This window comes from Suricata suricatta, chromosome X (assembly GCF_006229205.1).
Source record: "Suricata suricatta isolate VVHF042 chromosome X, meerkat_22Aug2017_6uvM2_HiC, whole genome shotgun sequence".
In the NCBI taxonomy this organism is placed as follows: Eukaryota; Metazoa; Chordata; class Mammalia; order Carnivora; family Herpestidae; genus Suricata; species Suricata suricatta.
Window position 1 is genome coordinate 12,086,515 of NC_043717.1, and position 22,586 is coordinate 12,109,100.

General features: G+C 43.9%; 1 protein-coding gene and 1 pseudogene across 1 annotated transcript in view; one reads left to right on the plus strand and one right to left on the minus strand.

Moving 5' to 3' along the window:
- The window catches only part of SYAP1 (synapse associated protein 1), a 31,022-nt gene extending 17,101 nt beyond the window's left edge, over positions 1–13,921 (plus strand). Inside the window, exons 5-9 of the mRNA XM_029930115.1 lie at positions 920–1,059; positions 7,125–7,273; positions 8,532–8,590; positions 8,994–9,138; positions 12,110–13,921. Coding sequence (XP_029785975.1) covers positions 920–1,059; positions 7,125–7,273; positions 8,532–8,590; positions 8,994–9,138; positions 12,110–12,237 — 621 coding nt within the window. The 3' untranslated portion in view covers positions 12,238–13,921. The remainder of the gene's footprint in view (positions 1–919; positions 1,060–7,124; positions 7,274–8,531; positions 8,591–8,993; positions 9,139–12,109) is intronic.
- Positions 13,922–18,440: 4,519 nt separating this feature from the next.
- On the minus strand, positions 18,441–19,075 carry LOC115283902 (annotated as a pseudogene).
- Positions 19,076–22,586: the final 3,511 nt, after the last annotated feature.

Sequence of the window (22,586 nt, forward strand, 5' to 3'; positions counted from 1 at the left end):
GTAGGTAGAGAGCCAGATCGTGAAGACCTTTCTGTACCGTTCTGGTAAGTGTAGGTTTCATCTCAAAGGCGACAAAGGAGTCGAAGGATTTTTGTGACCAGTAAAACACATGTTTTCCTGGGGACAGGGTAGAAAGTTGGTTGCTCTGGGTCGGAGAACCGGGACTGGAGATAGCTGCCCCTTCGGTGGCTGCTGTAGAAATCCAGCCGAAACAGGACTCGGCAATTGTAGACTTGAACATTTTTACATGAGAAGGCAAGGTTAAGATTTGTTCTGGCTTTATTGATGTAGGAATTGTCAAAAACCAAAAATATAGTTAAAATCTAACACGGGCAAGATGAGATGCAACCGACTTTTAGGAGCCAGTTTCTAAGATTATTTAAGTAGCCAATTTTCTAAGATTATTTTACACTGGTTTTCACATACTTGAAGGTGCTCACTGAAACAAACGTGCATTCATATGATTTCAAACAATGTAATTTCAACTAATTGCATGATTGAACTTCCTGGCCTCCCACACGGCTCTCTTCAGTAAAGACCGTTAAAACATACATGACAGGGCGCGTGGGGGGCTCAGTTAAGTGTCCAACTCGTGGTTTCAGCTCGGGTTGTGACCTCAGGGCTCCATGCTGACAGGGCAGAGCCTGCTTGGGATTCTCTCCTTCTCTCTCTGCCCCTCCGCACCTCTCACGTGCACCTGTGTGCGCACTCGCTCTCTCTAGCTTTACAAAATAAAATGTTTAAAAAATGTGACAGAATTGGTCATTCTCCACTCTCAAGCAGACAGGTTAATGATACTTCAATGGATTTTGTGGCTGAAATCTTTACAAGAATTCAATGTTTGTCAAATCAGTGCTACATTGTTACATATTAATTGCTTTCTATGGTTTTCCCCATGTTTCCCCCCTTTTCTTCACAGGACAAGAGGAATTTCCTTCGTGACCCTCCAGCTGGAGTGCAGTTTAATTTTGACTTTGATCAGATGTACCCTGTCGCCCTGGTCATGCTCCGGGAGGACGAGCTGCTGAGCAGGATGAGATTTGCCCTCGTCCCTAAACTGTAAGCAGTGCGTCCCTGGGCCCGAGCTGCACTGCGCATACTGCACGTGTCAACGGTTTCTGGTGGCCCCGGTCATATGCAGGGTCTGGGGGCAGAATCTCGGACTGGGGGCCAGAGCAGTTTCCTGTCCTGTTTTCATGAAAATACGCTCTGCAGCCCTTCAGCCTGTGTGCATGTACACTTTCACTCTCGCTTTCTCACTCACTCTCACTCTAACACACACACACACACACACACACACACACAGCCATAGAATCGAAACTGAGAGTGGGCTAAACAGGAAATGTGGGGTGGAAATAAGATGCTCTCTTTTATTCCCAGTTACAAGCTAGAACACAGTTTTCTTTTAGAAACAACCAACGTGCCGTGTCTTCCAAATAAAATTAAAGTCTCCAAGGCTCATCGGGACCTGGGCCACTGCCTTTTTCCACTCCGGCGCTGCTCTCCGGCCACAGCGTTCTTGTTCTCCTTCCCATCCAAGCTGTTCCTCTACCCGCAGGCCCTGTTCTCCTAAAGTCCTGCTCGGCCTTTAGCTCCGGTGCAAGCGGTGCAAGCGTAATGTCTTCAGAGACACAGCCCTGACCAGGATCGGCAGGGGCCCCCCACGGTGGGTGCGTCCCCTCCCTTCCCCTCTGCCATCATGGGCTCTTTCTCCCCTTTTTTAATTCCAATTCCTTGATTTGAATCTGTTGCATTTTTAGTCCACGGTCCTGTCAGCATTCCTTTTACATAGCACTCTATTCTTTGTGGATGGCTGCAGGTATCTCCCTGGTCTCTGAGGCCACGACGACGACGTATAATTTTCTTGAAATACCCTTTTGTCTCAGTGCTTTTCTTGAATCTTTGTGTTTGTTCTGGGCTCTGTCATTCATGTTACCGGCTTTCCTTATCCGTCCTTCGGCCTTCGTATCTGAAGGCACCGTGCGGAAAGGGCACTTAGCACCGTGTGTTCCCACAGGCCTTTCGGGCAGGTGGCCGCCCTGAGAGGACTCCTCCACCTCCTGACCCCTCCCAGCCGGGCCCAGCCGTCTGAGCGGGGAGCGCCTCAGCTCCCAGGACTGTCGCTCTCTGTCGCGTGGAGCATGGTCTCCAGCTGGCAGGGGCTGCGCGGGCGGCAGCCAGCTTGCTGCTCCTCGGGGGCTCTCCGCCACGCCTCCTGTGTCAGCCGGACCTGCAGCCGGCCCTCAGAGGTGCCTGTGCCTCCGTCCCCGGCTCTTGCCGAGCGCGCCCCTGGCGAACCGGCGGCTCCCGCAGCGGTCTCTGGTCTCCGGGGCAGGTTACTCTTTGTCCATTGTCTTTCCCCCTTCCACTGTGCTTTCCTCGCCAGTTCTCTTTGGCATGGGGGTCTTATTTACTTAATTCCTTTTCTTCTATTTGAGGATGGCTAAAATCTCACTGCAAATTTAATCCTTAGACTGTGTCCAAAATAGCTCTTTTGGAGGCACCTGTTTTCTGGCATGACTATTGATCTCAGGGTCGAGAGTTCAAGCCCCATGTTGGGTGTAGGGATTACTTAAAAATAAATAGGTACATAGCTAGATAGATAGATAAAGTAGCTATTTTTAGTTAAGGATTTTATAAAAAAAATTATCAACTGATCTTTTTTTTACTATTATGATCACAAAGCCCTGAGAGTTGTCTTTTGAACTATTCATATGTATATGTCTGTTAGAGGCTCTTTCATCTCGGAATTTGAGGTTGTACCTATTCTGAATGACTGCCTCTTTATGAGAGAAGAGTAGCAAAGCTCCGGGGTTTGGGTGGGCTTTCTGCCCGAAGGTTCCATCAACTTGAACACCATTCCCATCACCTTGGGCCGCACAGCGGACTCTCTGCCAATGCTCTCGGGATGGTCCCGAGGCCCCAAGGCAGTGGGGCATGTCGCCCAGGGTTATGCGTGGCAGGTATGTGGCTAGCTGTCCACAGCATTGGTTAGTGACAATTCTGGATGCCCTCTTACTGCTGAGAGTAATTTTAGACTCTTAAAAAGGTTGGGAGAATTGGTATTTGGCAAGTAGGATTTCTGGTTTGTTGTTAACTAGGTAAAAGTCTATTGAGTAATATAATTCCAGTTTCCTATTGCTAATTCTGTTGAGGATGATTTAGAAATTAGGGTTATCGTTTTTCATAAGTCTTTGTCTGTTAGAAATGCTTACTGAAATATTTGTGGATGAAAGGATATGATATCTGGCATCACCTTAAACTGTTCCAACCGATACCCAGAGGAAGGCATGCATGGAGGGGAGGGGCAGACATGACGTGAGATTGGCAACATGCCTGTGATTGCCGGTTAGGTCACGGGCACAGGGGGCTTTTTTGTCCTAGCTTCTCCGCTTTTGTTTTTGTTGTGATTTCCATAATAAAAACATGACCATCGCACACAAATCTAGGACTCCTGCTTTGGTCCTTTGAGACACTTTTTCTCAACAGAAGCCACACTAACCAGGAACAATTTAGAAAACAAATCAAAACAAACAGTTGCTCTGTATTTCAAAATGCCTCCTCGTGTGTTAACAAATCCCTGCGACAGCAGTGCTGACATGAGAAGGGGCCCTGCTTTTGCATCACAGACGCCCTCTGAGGTCTCTTTATAATCCCAAGTCATTTCTGGCCTTGGACTGTGACCTATGCTCATTGTTTCCCAAAGGGCATTCACAGCATACTTATGCCATATCATAGTCCCTGAAAGCCTAAGTGGTTAGATGGTAGACATTTGGGAGTTGTTCAGTCCTGCGGTTTTCTTTATCATGGAGCCTATCAGAACCCTTACATAGTCATGTGCCTTGTGACCCTCCAGAGGGTAACAGTGTTTCTGTAGTGTGCCTCTGTGACCACTTCCTCTTCCGTCAAGAGGGAGAGGGTCTGGGAAGGAAGACAGTCTGGATGCTTAGTTGTACTAAGAGAAGGAAGATTGCCTGCCATCTGCTGTGGACTGCCGGCATACCTGTTTCATCTTAGACTTTTCATACAGGTCAGAATTAAGAGTGGCCTTGAAAACACCACGAGGTAGCTGAGCTCCCTTCCGTCTAACCTTTACCTTAACAGTTGAAGATTCTTGGGGCGCCTGGGTGGCTCAGTCGGTTAAGCCTCCGGCTTCAGCTCAGGTCAGATCTCACGTTCGTGGGTTCGAGCCCCGCGTCGGGCTCTGTGCTGACAGCTAGCTCAGCCTGGAGCCTGCTTCCGGTTCTGTGTCTCCTTCTCTCTCTGCCCCTCCCCCTCTCATGCTGTGTCTCTCTCTGTATCAAAAAAAAAAAAAAAAAAAACCAGTTGAAGAATCTTGAACTTAACTGGGTAAAGAGCCCCAGTTGTTTGCTTTGTTCCCAGGTGTCTTCATCTCTGTATCCCCTCAACACCCAGGTGCCTGCCGTGCGAAAGTGAGGTCTCCGAAGGGGTGGCAGGTGCTGTCTGTGTGCAGAGAGCACGCTAGAGTGCGCCCGTGTCGCTCTAACGCCACTTAGGGTTCTCGTCGCTCTTCTGGCAGCTGCAGCATACGTTGTCTGCTCAGGTAAACTGCTGCCTGACCGTAACCCCTCACCAGCTGCTGTTCAGCTGGGCCTCCCTCCTGCCGAACTATTTCCTGGAGATGTTATGAGAAAAAGAAGTTATGAGACCACGTGAGGTTGGCACATGCTACTTGGCACAGGGTAGGAACTTAACAAGCAAGAGGTCATTATTTCTGTGACCATCTGTTTCAGCAGATAATCTGGCTTCTTCATCCCCGAATCACCTGGTATGGGGTCTGATGAGTGTGGCACTTGGTAAATATTGGTGGAGTTAATGAAAGGTAAGATGGGCTGCATCTAGCACCACGTCATCTTCTTGTCTAGCTGAGCTGGTGTAGATAGTCTTGTATTTGGCCTCAGTCACTTAAAAAGCCCGTCTCCTGGCCCAGCTTCACCATTCACAGGTGTGGCAACCTTTTGTCCTGATGTCTTCCCTAAGGCAAGTCCTGTCCTCATCCATAAGTCTGGGTCTCAGAATTTTTTTAGTACTCACTAATTTTCTTCTACTCCTTCAAAATCTTTTTCAGTTGTACTCTTTTCCTCGGATTTCTCCCCATTCTAAGACCCTGCATCCATCCCTTCTAGTAAACCGGGAGATAAAGATGCATTCTCCTGCCCTTTTGTGACTTCAACTAGCAAACTGTTCTGAGAACACAAAACACATGACTCCTCCAGTACGTGTGGCCCTGCACAACCCCGTGGGTCACCGAAGCCGTCCGTTGCTGGTTCGGTGATGGGGTGGGCCAGGGAGTGCATTTTATGTTTCTTGTTGAGTTTTGTTCTACCTTCCACCCTCGAGTTCTTTATTTACTTGCTCTGAGGTAAGCATAGTCATCAGTGTTTATTATTATTATTTTTAAACAACCACACCTTTATATGCAAAGGTTGGAGGTAAAGCATGAAACCTTTGTTCTCACTCATTTGAGACCTGACGCTCCATCGCTCCTGAATGCGTTAGTGTGTCTTTCCTACGTATAAGGCTTCTCCTGCATAACCTCAGTGTACCCGCCTGAATCAGGAAATGGTCACTTATGGGTTATTGCCTTCTGATTCTCAAACCCCTTTCAAGTTTTATAGGGTTGTTTTTTTGTTTTTTGGGGTACTTTTTGAGAGAGTGAGCAGGGGAGGGGGAGAGGGAGAGAGAGAGAGAGAGAGAGAGAGTCTCAAGCAGGGTCCACCATGAGATTGTGACCTGAGCCAAAATCAGTATTTGGGTCCTTAACCAACTGAGCCACCCAGGCACCACCCACCTTTTTTTTTTTTTTTAATTTATTTAAAGTAATCTCCACACCCAGCGTGGGTCTCAGACTCATAGCCCCAAATCAAGAGTCGCACACTCTACGGACTGAACCAGCCAGGCGCCCCAACCCCATTCAAGTTTTACCATTTGTCCCAGTGCCCTCTTTAGGAAAAGGATCCAGTACAGGGTCACTAGTTGCATTTAATTTTCATGTCTCATCAGTCTCCTTCAGTCTGTTGCATCCTATCAAGTTGTGCACAGTGCCTTTTTGTCCCATTGCTGTCTGCACTTTGGTCACTCGATGAAGGTGGTTTCTACCAGACTTCCTGACCATGAAGTTACTTCTTTCCTCATTGAAATTAATAAGTATTTTCTCAGGAGATACTTTGAAGCTCTTTAAAAATACTGCATTCCTCATCAGACTTTGAATGTATTCATGTATTTATTTGTATCTGTATAGATTCATGGCCCTGTTTTATGTAATGGTTTTAATCCATTGCTATCATTATTTATTTTGATGCTCAAATTATCACCAGATAGGCCAGTGGGAGTCCATTCAAGTTGACTTCTGTGTCTTTTTGACTCCTCCTCATAGTTTTTTGAGTGCTTCCTTACTTTCTGCTATGAGGTAGTCCAGGCTCATCTTGTTCTTTCCCTGCTCAACCCTGGAATTGGCCATTTACCCAAAGAGTTCTCATTCATTTTAGTGGGAAATGGTGTGTAGACACCAGGATCTGAGCACTTAGGCATGCTCGTTGCTATTGAGGTAGTTTCACTCTATTGTGAAACTATTGCTATTGAGGTGTCACTACTCCTTGGTCCACGCAGTGCACAGAGCTAGGGAATATTTAGGTGCTCATGTATATACCCATATACTCATTTGCATCTCTACTAAATGAAAACCGTGTATTCATAGTGCTACTTCACAACAGGGATCATTGTGGAACTTCCCCTTTCAATGTTTGTCCCTCCCTTCTCTGACTATGAGAAACTTGGTTCCCACTGTCCTTAATAATTTTACTAATTGATCAACCCCCTGCATGTAACCAGTCTTCCATTTGCACCAGCACCCCTTTCCCGGCTCAGACATCCCCCTCTCCCGGCTCAGGCTGTCACTCCCCGTTCCGGGCCACCCCCACATGGACATTTACCTTACAGGACTTGGTCACCAGCCCCCCCCCCCCCCCGGCCAGGTGATTTTCACATACAGACAAGTAACGCCCCTAAACATCTCTTCTCACCTCCACTGGCACAAATAGCCCCTGCATGCATTTGTATGTGTTGCATGCATTCTCAAATGTGTCGTTATCTGTCTCGAAAAGCGTGAGGGAAGAAGTGTTTTGGAGGAACTACTTCTACCGCGTCTCCCTGATCAAGCAGTCGGCACAGCTCACCGCCCTGGCCGCCCAGCAGCAGGCCACCGGGAAGGAGGACAAGAGCCGCGGCCGAGGCGAAGACTTGCCAGTGACAGGTGCGCTGCGAGAAGACGGCGTGTAAAGCAAAGAGTCCCTGGAAAAATATTCTTGACTCATAGACTCTCGTGAGCTTGTCATCTTGTGTGTACTAAAAATGTCATTGTCGTCTTCTGGAAAATTCTTTCCTTTCCCGAGGAAAGAGTCATTCTCCTTGCCCTCTCTCTGACCCTGCTCCTACGTCTTCCTCCGAGCTTTCCTTCCCTTCCCTTCTCTTCCCTTCCTTTCATCCCTTCCCTTCCCCTCCCCTTTGTTCTTCAGGGTTTTTTTTTTTTTTTATCTCTTCCTTTTTATTTCTTCCTTGGTCACTAGTCTCTCTTTCCATCTCTTTCCTGGCCCTTTACTGCATGGCACATTATACCTTCTGTCCTCCACTGATTCAGGCCACCGCTTTTCTTGACTTTTCTGCCTTCCATTCAAGCTGGTGTTCCCCTAGTACTGTAATCTGGAAAGCAGAACTAAGCTCCATTCCACTCCGGGTTGCCAGGGTCTGGCTCAGACTGAGGCACCATCACATTGCACATTGCAGTCTTGTGACAATGGACCCCTGGTTATTGGGGAAGGGTTTTAAAATATCAGCAACAATTGAGAATCTGTAATAGTAATTAAAATAAGACCAATATTTAGTGTCACATTTGTAACATTTAACGAACACCTGTGTTTAGGTACTAATTACAACTGGAGAGTTACCTGTTCCTGGAATTGTAAATAATTAGGCAAAACCAGGTATCCTAAGGCACAGGCTGTGCAGATTGCTAGAGAAGAACTTGATGCTGCATTTAGGGTCAGGGAAATGGGATGAGGTCGCTCTATACAGTACAGTTTGGCACTTTGCATATAAGTGTTAAAAAGAATCCCAGTTGTGCATTATTCTTTGCTTTTTATTTTCACTAATTTTATTGGGAAATGCTATGTAACCAAATGCTGCCTGCGTAACAAAACAGGTTTAAGACAGGGTTCAATAAAGACAGAGTAAAACTCTTCCTGAATTTGACTTCAGCTAACCCTGAGGTCAAAATTTATTTCCTGCTGGGAAATCTTATATTCGGGGCATCAAGTAGGATGACCTCTAAAAAATATCCCCAAAAGAAAGAGGTTGAAATGGTCTCATGCAGTTTTTTCTTAAAAGCATAATGTAAAAGCTCATTTATGAAAATTATTTAGTGTCATCAGACTTGTGGATATTTTAGTTGTTAATATAATATGTATTCAGAGTTGAACCAAGCAATTTTTGTCTCTTTTATTCCCACTTCTTAGAGGCAGTACGGCCGACAACACCACCTGTTGTAATCAAATCTCAGCTTAAAACTCAAGAGGTAATACAGTTTTACATTGTACCTAGTAGTTGATGTCTGGAAGTGACCTAACTCTGTGTTAACTATCTCAGATCCCGTTTGAAACTACTGATGAATATGGGTCTTAGCTGTTTTGAAGAAGAGGGTGCCAGCACTTGCACAGTTGGGGACCCGTAGCTGAGACCTGAGGCGAGTCCCTGGCCTCATTCTAGATGTGCTCTCAGGAATTGGACCTAATGGCTAGAGTGGTCCGAAGTGAGAGAGTGTAGTGGATTCAGGTGGTAGTTCATCTGATTCTCAAGCAGCTGCGTAGGTTAGAAGGCTAGAGAACAGTGAGCGTCCAACTAGTGGAGGAAGGAGATGAAAGTGAGGTTGCGCTAAATGCCACCTAGAAAACAGTCTAAGTTCATTTGTTGCATTTCAGGATGAAGAGGAGATTTCTACCAGCCCAGGGGTTTCTGAGTTTGTCAGTGATGCCTTCGATACCTATGACTTAAATCAGGAGGATCTAAAGAAGGAAATGGAGCAACTGGTTCTTGACAAAAAGGAGGAGACAGCCATACTAGAAGGTATCAAACAAACCAAATAGCTGTGCTCTTTTCCACTTCTGAGGCTGATTGTACACAATGTCATTCTGAAGCACATCTACAGACATATTGTAACTTCTGCATCAGAATCGCTTCTCTGTGTGCCGTTAGAAGATGGATTCCAGCATATCCCTCTGACTTAAGCATGCACCGGAATGTAGAGAGGAGAAACTGAGCCCAGAGAGATTATATGATTGGTCCAAGGCATCTTAGCCTCAGGAACATGGGGCCAGCACGACCTTTCACTTAGAGACACTGCCCTCCAGCCTTCTACTTGGGCTAATGCAAATATATAGAAGATTCTTTTCCTTGCTGCTATGTACCATGAGAGCATTGCCTCTGGGAAGGAGCAGGCTGCCTTTTATTATTATTATTATTATTTTTAATAGTTTATTGTCAAATTGGTTTCCATACAACACCCAGTGCTCTTCCCCACAAGTGCCCTCCTCCATCGCCACCACCTCTTTTCCTCCCTCCCCCTCCCCCTTCAACCCTCAGTTCGTTCTCAGTATTCAATAATCTCTTAGGTTTTGCGTCCCTCTCTCTCCCCAACTCTGTTTCCCTCTTCCCCTCCCCCTGGTCCTCCATTAGGTTTCTCCTGTTCTCCTGTTAGACCTATGAGTGCAAACATATGGTATCTGTCCTTCTCCGCCTGGCTTATTTCACTTAGCATGACACCCTTCAGTTCCATCCACGTTGCCACAAATGGCCAGATTTCATTCTTTCCCATTGCCATGTAGTACTCCATTGTGTATATAGACCACATCTTCTTGATCCACTCATCAGGTGATGGACATTTAGGTTCCTTCCATGATTTGGCGATTGTTGACAGTGCTGCTATGAACATTGGGGTACATGTGCTCCTATGCATCACGGGCTGCCTTTAAAAAACAAAAAGAATTTTGAGACAAAATACAAGTGGAAGGAGGGGAGGCTGCTTTCTTTGGCACATGAGGGCAAACAACCAGCGCTTTATTGGGTGGAAGGCAAAGGCTAGGGTTAATCATCATCAAATTAAGTGTTTCATGAAACCTTCTGAGATTTAAAATGCACTCAGGGAGCCAGCTGTTCACGTGGTTGCACGGAGAGCACCCGTGAGAAAACTAGCCTCCCGGAGGTGAACTGGGGCCCTGTCTGCGTACCTCGGAGGGACTCTGGGGGAGAGACTTGGGAAGGAAGGAGGAGGGAAAGGCGTCTGGGGGAAAGAGAAGGCCAGGGTGGGGAGTGAAAACGTGGGCTCCCGAGGTGCCTCGGACCCCTCCCACCCTCATATCTTTTCTGATAAAGATGGCTGCCAGCCCCCTAGCCAGACCAGTGCGCATGAGCCCCGCGACCCCGCCAGCCCCACGCGTGGTAGGCAGCCGCCAGCGCAGGCCGTGCACCGCTTCCCTTTTTGCCGGCGCTGGCTGCCAGCAGAGGCCCCACAGGAAACTGGAAGTCTCCGTGCGGCAGGAGTCGTCAGGTGCTGGCTGGCTGCTCTGAACGAGCTGTTCTTTTTGAATTCCTGCCCAGCTTTTAATTTGGACCGCGTAATATTCTTATATATATTCATCATCTTGCGCCCGCACCTAAACTGTAAGTTCTTTAAGGGAGTTGCACCTTGTTCATGTGTTCCCCACGGTACCCCACCAATGTGGAGTCTGGCACCCAGTAAGCAATACACCGTGTCCTTTCCCTTGGGGTCCTTCTGCCAAAAAAAAAAAAAAATTAAGTAAAACATTTGGTGTTTGTTTTCTCTATAGCTACTAAATTTAAGGTTTGTTTTTAGAAGGTAAAAATGGGGCGGGGGTGCCTGGTGGGCTCAGTCAGTGGAGCGTGTGACCCTTGATCTCAGGGTGGTGAGTTCAAGCCCCGTGTTGGCCATTAAGATCACTTAAAAATGAAATCAATTTTAACTTTGCTTTTTAAATAGCTGGTTTGTTTGTTTTCTGTTTTCTAACACCACGTAGCAGAGGCCTTAGGGTCTATGTACGTACATGCATGTATATACACACACCTGTACTGAGTGTCTAAGCGGAAAGCTGCGGCTCTGAATCTCAGCTTGGAAGAGGAATGTGAGAGCTTAGCAGGAGCTCAGTGTGAGGGGCCGGGTTTCAGCAGGAGACCTCCTGACTTCAGGTTCTGTCACTGCCACCGCACTAGGGAGACTGCTGCTAAGGTGCTTTCAGAGACTGAAGCCTGCGGACCTGCCTCTGTATGTCTGTTGCTGTCAAACTGCATGTTCTTGGGCGAGTCACTTGACTTCTCTAAGCCTCTGTTTTCCACCGTGTAAAACGTGCGAAGTGTATCTAGTGCCTGGATTGTTCTAAGGATGCAAGAGTGGTATGTAGAAGACAGCACAGTGCCCTGCTCAGTGAGTGCTCAAGAAACGTTAGCTGGTTTTCGGGGCGCCTGGGTGGCTCAGTCAGTTAAGCCTCCGACTTCGGCTCAGGTCATGATTTCACGGTTCGTGGGCTCGAGCCCCGCATTGGGCTCTGTGCTGACAGCTAGCTCAGAGCCTGGAGTCTGCTTCAGATTCTGTGTCTCCCTCTCTCTCTGACCCACCCCTGTTCATGCTGTCTCTCTCTCTCTCTCTAAAATAAATAAAAACAGTAAAAAAGAATTTTTTTTTAAAAGAAACATTAGCTCGTTTTTTGGCCATCGTAGTCATTGATACCAGTAAAAATTAATTTGCAACCACATATTAATTCTCAATTATGCACTTAAATATAAGGAAAAGCATAGGTTTTAGTAAAGCAAAATAACACCCAATCTTGCAGCACTTAACAAGTTTATCTAATACTATTTACTTTGGTTATTGTTCAAATGTGCTCTGCTTTTCTGAGCTCGCACAGCGAGGAAACCGAGCCGTTACTACGAGTCACCGTGGCAGCGACTAACGCAGTTAGTTGTACTTGACCGACCCGCGCAGACTAGCCGTATGAACCCTGTCCTTCTCCACTGTTTTTTCCAGAGGAGCCCGCAGACTGGGAGAAGGCGCTACAGCAGGAGCTGCAAGAATACGAAGTGGTGACAGAAGCCGAGAAACGAGATGAAAACTGGGACAAGGAAATAGAGGAAATGCTGCAGGACGAAAATTAGCTCTTTCCTGAAATAAAAGAATAGTCTTTAACATTCTGTAACTGACATTAAATTCAGATGATGACGCTCGCTGAATCAGAAGGCACAAAAGATTGACATAACTTTATGAAATTCAAAATTATTCTTTTCTCAAGCTGAAACTTGCCTTTTCTGCTTTTAAAAAAAGTACATAGGACAGTTATTCTAATATTCAAAAAGGGATGTTTTATGTAATATTTCTTAATATAAATCTAATGAGAGATGTTCACGTAGTGAGGATGGATATCTTTGCCCCAGAAAGGCTTTTCCGTGAGGTCAAAATTCTAATTTATTCTTCAATTGTGGTTTTCTAAACATTTGTACTTCTTGTTGCATTGTCATTGCTACATGTACATTACAGTACTTAACGGATTGATAACTATCAAAATGACCAAATTGTACCAAAGAACTTAAGAAGAAGCACTTTCAAGACTATTTTCTTGGTAGATATTTTCTAAAATTCTATCTAGAAGCCTAAGGATAAGATGATTACGTTAATTTTAATGGTATAAACATCATACAATTTGACATTGAGAAATACTGTGCAAAAACATTTGTTTTTCTCTGGGGCCTTTTCTTTCTTATTGTGTTGTTTTTTTTGTTTGTTTGTTTAACTATACCACGCTTAATATTGTTGCTTTCTTAAATTTCACATCATGGTTTTTGTAGAAAGTGGGGCATTTTGTCCTTTTTAATGACCTTTTTTTAATGACCTTCAAGAAGCCCATTCACCTTACAGTCTCTTGTTTTTGTGAAAATCATCACCACATATGAATGTTTCAGCCTTGTTTGTCTTAGTTAAACTGTCAGTCTTAAAGTGTCGGGACCACTTAGGGAGCTTCACTGCTCAATCCCGTGGTCACAGAATATGGTTCTTTTAAAAAAACAAGGTGGCTTAATGTCACAGCACTTCCGAAGCATTTGCTTTTTGAAACTTTTCTATTTTTCAAGGAAGCTTTATTTCATAAAAGTGAAGAGGATTATGACAATCCTTTATAGGAAAAATGTACGTATTTGTGTTGTTGACCCCGTAGAAATTAGCCCACGGCCCTCCGGCAAAGGCACAGCCCGTGAGGGAACCGGGCGCGCGTCCAGGCTCCGCTCTCGCTGCCGGCGGGGCACAAGCACCTGCGGGCCTGTCTCGGCTCCGACCCCCTGCTTGTGGCAGTCAGCTCACGTGTCCTCCGGCTGCCCAGGGCTTTCCACTGTGGTGCCACCGCCGCTGATTTCTGAGTTTGGGTTCAGAGATTGTGATTGGCAACCTCCAAAATAATCCTATGGAAGGGAAAATTCGGTTTATTTTTTTCAAATCGGGTTTTCTAGAGGGAAAGAAACACGTAAAATGTCTTTAGCTGAAAATTCTGGATGTAAACAGATCAGAATATGAGCACTTAGCTCTTGGTATATGAACTAAAATTCATATTGTTGAATAAATATAAAAAAGCAAAGCTTTCAGAGAAAGTAAAAAAAAATTAAAATGCCAATAGACATGTTACAGTTGTTCCTGTCAACTTTATGTGGTACTCTTACTGCATTTAAAAACAACCCAACTGGACTGCTCTATGAAAATAAAAGGATAAAATGATTTTATACACAGCATACAGATACAGTTATGCTCTATTTTTCTGATTCAAATTGGAGTAAAATGTTATGCTTTTATAAATGATACAGGTACCTGAAGTGTATTCCTTTTTCTTTTTTAATGTTTATTTTTGAGAGAGCGTGAGCAGGGGAGAGGCGGAGAGAGCCAGGGACAGAGGATCCCAAGTAGGCTCTACACTGACAGCAGCGAGCTTGGTGTGGGGCCTAAACTCAGGAATGAGAAGATCATGACCTGAGCTGAAGTCGGATGCTCAACCACCTGAGCCACCCAAGCGCCCCTGAAGTGTATTCCTTTAAAGGGAAAAATCATTTGTAACTGTTTGGTGGGAGATTCCTGAGTATTTATTACATGCCTGGGGGGTAGCCAACAAGCTGTACTGCGCATAAAAGCCCCCAAGCCTCACAGAACGCTGACATGTAAACATTCTCCACACAGTGGGGATCACGCCTGCCCGCGGTGCGGCTCAGGAACAGCCGTGGCCGGCCCTGGGCGTTTGCTAGGGTTGCGGGGCCTCGGGCCTTGCCGAAGATGCCACGGGCCCAGATTGCGTGTTACCAAGACCCCCAGGGATTAGAATGGGCTTAACGGGGCGCCTGGCTATTTCAGTCAGTGGAGCTTGCGACTCTTGATCTCGGGGCTGTGCGTTCCAGCCCCACGATGAGTGTAAAGATTACTTAAAAATAAATCTTGGGGGAATAGAGAACAGGCTTTACAGTTCGAGGCACATTGGACTAACATACTAAGGCACTCAGGGCAGCCAAGGTTGTTGGTGCTTCTTACTTTTCCCTTTCCTCTAGCGTGGATGATGGTATCTTTCTAGCTGGTGCTACAGATCCCTGCGCCGCTCCCGCCAGTACGGTGCCAAATAAATTAGAGGAACCAGGTGCCCAGGGAGATCAAGACTAATCCCGCTCAGTCAGATATCTCTAATATCACACGTTTCAGAGGAAAATGACAACACTACAAAGGGGAGATCAGGCTGAGAACTGTTTCACACGTTGCTGACTTTTGTCTGAGGTTCTTGAGCAACATCAGAAGGCTCGTGTCCCCTGAAGGCTAAAAAGAATGGTGGGGGCACCTGGGTGGCTGAGTCGATTAAGCGTCCGATTTTATCTCAAGTCCTGATCGCACAGTCTGTGGGTTCGAGCCCCACGTCGGACTCTGTGCTGACAGCTCAGAGCCTGGAGCCTGTCTTCACATTTTCTGTATCTCCCTCTCTCTCTGCCCCTCCCCTGCTCTCTGTCTCTCAAAAATAAATTTAAAAAAAAAAAAAGGTGGATGGCGCTGTGTATGCTGTTTATGCATGTGAAATCAAGTAAAAATAGTTGAAAATGTAGTAGAGTATCAAATCAAACTGTCTTTAAAGCCGATTTTCAGTACCTGAGTGTTGACTATGCAAGAACGCGCACGGTGTTTGTTTATTTGAGTCCCAGCGGTTTAGGGCAAGCTGGTAAAACCCTCTGCTGCCGCCGGCCTAGTTACCATGCCAGAAAGTCCATTTGTGCAAATGTGGTAACTTCTACGAAGCGGGAAATCTCAATTTGTAATTTTTGAAAAGTTAAATCAGAAAACCGTATCTTTTAGGAAATAAAGCAGCAAATATACTTGTAACTCACATTGCTTTCAGATGCCCTACAGTAACCAAGAGGGTTTTTCATGATCAAACTATTATTACAAATAGGACTTCTAGGACATTGTAAAGGTTTACAAAAAAAACAAAAACAAAAACAAAAAAACCCAACACTACCTTGCAATACTTCGCTTCCCTCCTGTGGTTGTGCTTCTATAATTTAAATAATTTGATACAATTCTTTCCAGTAATAGTGACATGTTCCCTCCATTTTTAAGTAAAGATAAACCTTTTTCAGCTGTGAAAATTAGGTGCATTTAATTTTAGCAGATTTGTTTTTCAGCTTTTAAAACTGTAAAGTGGCAGAAATCTTGATACAGTTTATATAACCAGTTTTATTGGGGGGGTCCTTTTTAATAAATGATTATTTCCAGACTACGTTGATAGGAAAATAAAATTACAAAATGCATGTTACAATACCCAAAAAAGATGGTGCTTAGAGAACCAATGAGTCATGACAGATGACAAATATATATCCATGAAGCTTTAATCACATGCAGTTACATGTTTCTGACAAATTGTCAATTGTTTATCTGGTCTTCACGCTAAGGGATTAGTTCACAGAAAGCCATTTATGATTTCAATTGTTAAACGATTATTAGTTTTTAACAGCATGTATTCAGTGCATTCTGATTAATTTCCAATATGAAAAAAACTATATTCCACTTTGTTCTGAATAAATGTCATTTTTACTGAGAAGATATAAGCTATAATGGTTTTTCCTGAATAACTAAAAATTCTATTCCAGTAAAGATCTGTAAATATTTCAAAGTTATCTGGTGTGTAGTCTTCTGTTGTTAGAATTAAAAGTGCTATGGGGCGCCTGGGTGGCTCAGTCGGTTGAGCGTCTGACTTCGGCTCAGGTCATGATCTCACAGTTTGTGGGTTCGAGTCCCACGTCGGGCTCTGTGCTGACAGCTAGCTCAGAGCCTGTAGCCTGCTTTGGGTTCTGTGTCTCCCTCTCTCTGTGACCCTCCCCTGCTCATGCTGTTTGTCTCTGTCTCAATAATAAATAATAAATAAAACATAAAAAAAAAAACAATCTTTATTTGAACGAGTGACGGTTCATCCATATAATGGAAGGATAACCGAACATTTTAAGTGATGGACTTCACACCTGCCAGATGCTCAAAAATGTAAAAGCCTGAAATAGGAAGCTGGTGAGCATGTCAAACAACTGGACTGTATCTCAGCATGCTGGCTCATGTGTCTGCGGGTACAGTCTCTTTGAGGAAAAGCAGAAACTGGCATTATTTAAATGGAAAGTTGCATACACACTTCTCTTTAACCAGCAATTCTCCTCCCAGGGAGTATAAAATGATAGAACTACTTATGAAGAAAATTACCGTTACTTAGTAATATGGAAGATAAATGGAAGACGATATCCAATGTGACATGTGCCAAAATACCCATAATAGTGTTCCAGGGGCCTGAGGCTGCACCCGGCCTAGAGGACCATCAACACAGGATGGAAACCTACACCAGAGTGAATAGCAAAGAACAGGAAGGAATAACAGCTACGAGGAAGGTGAACGAATCTATGAATCTCACAAAACGTTTGGGGAAAGACCCAAAAGAACAGAATGACTTCATCTACATAATCTTGAAACACAAGTGAACAGTAAAAACACGAAGACAACCACCATGAAAATCAGATACTACAGAACTAGAAAAGGGAGGGCCCTCTCACAATCTAGGAGAGACATAAAAAGAAAAATAGGAAATCACAACTGCCCAGAAGTAGTTAGCTACAAGATATACCACCATATGCAAATATCAGCCCCGCACGTATAACGGCTCAAAAAAGATCAATACTCGAGCTTGTTTCCAATCCACAGAAATATTTAACTAAAGTCAAAAGATTTCTTCTATCTGAAGAGAAACAGGAGCCGAGCTTGGCCGTTAGTGACAGGATAGCCCGAGCTGTCACTCCTGGCGCACGGAGGGTGAGGCGCTCAAGGCCCTGCAGCCGCTCTGCCAATCATTTGGGTAAAGAAAAGTCTCATTCTTTGAAATAATAACGTTTTAAGGAAACCTTGGCTTTTAACTTGAAAATATATTGCCTGCGGGGCACTATGGTGATGCAAATCAAAGCTGAGTCATTGCCCTGGAGATTAACGCGCTCCAGCTCACTGCCTGCTTGGCAGAGAAAGGCCCCTCCCTAGTCGGCCCAGACCCTAATTGCATCTGTTTTGTTCTTGGAGCCTCTGGGTGTGATTTCGCTAGGATAAAGCATTTTGTTCACCGCTTAAGAAAATGGTGTCTGAGGTCCGTATTTGACAAAAAAGAATGTTCACAATATGTTAGATGAAATATAAAAGGCAAATTACAAAAATACATGTAATACAGTTACACTTTTTCTTCCCCCCAAACGCTCATGTACGTGTGCATTGGGCATGTATGTGCATAGAAAAATGCTTACACCAAGATGATTCTTACACCAAAATATTAAGGCTGCTTATGCCTTTTTAAAAGCTCTCTGTTTTTGTCTGTATTTTCAGAAATGGCTGTGTTGGGTGTAGTAAGACAAAATAGAAAAATAAAATGATTTCATAATAAGCAAAGATAAATTAGAAGGGAAGAATAATAAGCAGGAAGAGTAAAAGAATCAGAGAAGCAAACACTTTTTTTAATGTTTTATTTATTTTTGAGAGAGAGGGAGAGACAGCATGAGCAGGGGAGGGGCAGAGAGAGAGGGAGACACAGAATCTGAAGCAGGCTCCAGGCTCTGAGCTAGCGGTCAGCACAGAGCCCGACGCGGGGCTCGAACCTACAGACCATGAGATCATGACCTGAGCCGAAGTTGGACGCTCGACCGACTGAGCCACCCAGGCGCCCCAAACAATTTATTTTATTTTATTTTTTTTATGAATTTTAATTTTTAACCTTTAGTTTGATTTAACATTGCTTTTAGTGCGGTGCTGACCCCAGCTATGCGGAAAGGGCTCTGGTGACATTCATAGCAGCACACACCTGCGGGTCTTCTTCGGTTCTGGAGGCTCCAGGGCAGCCAATATTGCTTCGTCAAATACATTCTTTAGGCCTTTCTGTGTGAGTGCAGAGCACTCCACGTCCTTGACCGCCTTCAGGTCACGGGCCAGCTTCTCAGCCGTCTCTGGAGTGATCGGCTTGTTTGTTCTTGGCAAGTTTCTCAGTCGTAGAGGGGTCATCTCGGAGGTCAGTTTGGGTCCCAACAAGTGAGAAAGGAGTCTTTGGACAGTGGTGAGTTATCTCAGGCACCCACTTCTCTTTCACATTTTCAAATGAGGATGGAGAGACCACTGAAAAACAGACTAGAAATACATCTGTTTGTGGATAACTCAGCGGTCGTAATCTGTCATAATCCTCTTGCCCTGCAGTATCAAAAAGTCCAAGAGTATATGGCTCTCCACCAATCGTAACTGTGACTGCATAGTTGTCAAAAACAGTCGGTACATACTCCGATGGAAATTTGTTTGTTGTGTAGGATATCAGGAGACATGTTTTACCAACGGCACCGTCACCCACAACAACACACTTAATTGTCTGCATTGCTGAAACAGTTTTGTATCCACTTTAAATATTTCAAGGTCAATGATGACCTCAGCTTCTCCGCCGGGGCCACAATTTTTTTTTTTTAAAGATTTGATCAAGATAAAAAAAAAACAAGGCACAAATAATATTAAGAATTAGAAATTGGATAGGGACGTGCCTGAGTGGCTCAGTCGGTTAAACATCGACTCTTGATTTAACTCAAGTCATGATCTCATGGTTTGAACCCCACATACATGTGGAGCCTGCTTGGGATTCTCTGTCTCCCTCTCTCTCTGCCCCTACCCTCCTCACCTCTCACATGTCTAGGTGGTTCAGTCAGTTGAGCTTCCAGTTTCAGTTCAGGTCATGATCTCACGGTTCATGGGTTCAACCCCGAGTCAGCACAGAGCCTGAAGCCTGTCTTCGGATTCTGTGTCTCCCTCTCTCTCTGACCCTCCCCTGCTCACACACACACACACACACACACACACACACACACACACAGACTCTCTCTCTCAAACATAAATAAAACATTTTAAAAAACTTTTAATAAAATAAATAAATAAGAAAAGCTGAGTCAATATCCTTTCCTCCTTCTTGCTCCCTGGAACCTGGATGTGATGGCTGGTGCTACAGGTACCTCATTGAAACCAAGAAAGGAAAGTCAAAGAATTACAGAGACCTCAACTTGGATAATTGAGCTTGTAAACCAGGGGTCAGTTATGTATCCTTATGAACTTATGGGCTTAAATATATTTGATGTGTGTCTATCCATTACAGTTTTTATCTTCATTGATTTGTAAATTCTTAATCTTAGTTCAATAGGTGCTTCTTCATGTAGGCCCCCCGAGTCCTTTTGATTCAACTTAGTAGACTTTGATATAGCTTCATTGATTTGCTGCATACACACACTCACACTTGTGCGTGCACACACCAGCATGGACACATACACAAGATGACAAGATGTTTCGTACTCTTATGTGTCCTGACACACAGAATCAGACATTTCTCCAAGAGCCCAGGTTTCTTTTGATGAGACAAAGTATTCTTCAAGAATCGTCTTGGCTATTCTTTGCCCTTTGGTTACTCTATTCAGGATATAGATGGAGTTTTGAAGAAGAGTCAATGACACAAAGAATTGATGAGGGAAAGTTCTTCTTTATAAAAAAAACTCCAGCTAATAAATACACAAGGTACCAAATGAAGTAGGGGTTTAGGTAATAATCACCGATGATGCTAAAACCATTAGGAGAAGTGTTGATGGTAAACTATAATGAACTTAAACAATAACTCTAATGTCTTAAATGAGATATTAGAAAGTATTGCATTCATGAAAAAATAATAGTAGGATATAAAAGAAAAACATTCAGAGAGCAGGAGATAGGTCTAGAGAATTAAAATATAATGGCATAGGTCAAAACTTCATTAAAGTATTAAAAAACAAAGTTGAGATGATCTTCTAGAAAGCAGAGCAAAATAAGCAGTAGAAAAATAGAAGAGAAAAAGTAAAAATTAGGAGATCATTACAGAATGTACAACCTCTAGCTTAAGGAAGTCCAGAAAGAGAAAACAAAATGGAGAGAAGAAAAATATGAAAGAATTAAACGCACACACATACACACTTCCCCCTAATAAAGAGAACTGTGTTTTAATTTTGTTAATCTTTTTTACATTATTTCCATGTGAATATTATTTACAACTTAGTCATACAGTGTCCTATGAAAAAAGAAATTTTCTTGTTCAACTTTTTTTTGGTCTCTGAGTTAACTATTGCCTTATGTTTTTATTTGCTTGATTTTCTATACCCCTATGACCTGGTTCTTTCCTAGAGTCTCTGCTATGAATACATTCAATTCAGTCTCCTTTCAATACATTCTCATACCTCAGGTAATTGAGTCATTTTATCTACGTCAGGAGACATCCCTCCAGGAAACCTACTCCCTTCTGTTCCAGTCTAGACTGTTCACTCTCTCCAGTCAGGGCCTCCTTTTCCTGTTTCCTTGATTGGGATCCTTTTTCTGGATCTCATATTTTTCATTTTTCTGAGTTACCCCTTTGTATGTCACCCAAGGTTAAGTTATGTTTTGGTAACAAATGATCCCAACACCTGTCTGGTTTTCAACAACCAATCTTTCTCAGGTGTGTTATGTGTCTGTCATGGGTTGGCTGTGGCTCTGTGCCTCTTCTCCCCAGGACCAAGGGGACGGAGTGGCCCCTGACTGGGACATCAATGTCCAACTAGAGGAAAAGAGGGTGCAGCCAACCAGAGATGACCCTGAAGATTCTCCTCAGAAATGATATTTGTCTATTCTACCTATGTTCCAATAGCCAAAGCAGATCACATAGCCACTCTAGAGTTTGTTCCATATCTATGCTTTGGCTGGGTATATGATTCTTCGTGGGAAAAATTTTTCTTTAAGAATATTTAAAGTATTGAGATAGATATATAGATTTATATGTATATAACATCATGCTAAGTGAAAGAAGTCAGACAAAAGGTCACATATTGTATGATTGCATTTATTTATCTACTTATTTATTTTTAATGTTTATTCATTTATTTTTGAGGGGGAGGGACAGAGAATCCCAAGAGGGCTCCACTCAGCAGAGACCAATGTGAGGCTCGAATGCACCTGAGCCAAAATCAAGAGTCAGATGCTTAACTGGCTGAGCCCCCCAGGCGCCCCATGTATGATTGCATTTATATGAAATATTCAGAAATAGGTAAACCCATAGAGACAGGACAAGGATGGATCGTTGGAGGAGGGAATGGAGAGAAATTGCATAACGAGTATAGGGGTGATGGGAATGTTTTGGAACTAGATAGCAGTGGTGGCGACATGACACCATGTACGTATCGAATGCCACCAAATCGTTCACTTTAAAATGGCTACTTTTGGGGTGCCTGAGCGACTCAGTCAGCAGAGTGTCCAACTTCAGCTCAGGTCATGATCTCACAGTTCATGGGTTCGAGCCACGCATCAGGCTCTGTGCTGACAGCTCAGACCCTGGAGCCTGTTTCCGATTCTGTGTGTCCCTCTCTCTCTGATCCTCCCCTGCTCATGATCTGTCTCTCAAAAATAAATAAATGTTAAAAAAATTTTTAATGGCTACTTTTGTTCTACTCCTGAACCCAAGACCACTGTATGTTAACTAAGTTGAATTTAAATTTAAATATCATAATAAAATGGCTACTTTTATGCAAATTTCATCTCAATAAATTTAAAAATATGTTATTAGATATGTTATGTATGTATTTTACATCTAATATATGTATTATATATTAGTTGTGTATCACACATATAGCTAAAATATATCCTTGAGACAGTAGATTAAATTTGAAAATGGCTTTTTCGCAACGGGTTTGCTGCCAGAGCACAGGTGTCGTGAAAACCACCGCTAAACCTAAACCAAAATGGGAAAGGAAAAGACTCACATCAACATCATCGTCATTGGACACGTAGATTCCGGCAAGTCTACCACTACCGGACATCTCATCTACAAATGTGGTGGGATCGACACGAGAACTATCGAAAAATTTGAGAAGGAGGCTGCTGAGATGGCAAAGGGCTCCTTCAAGTATGC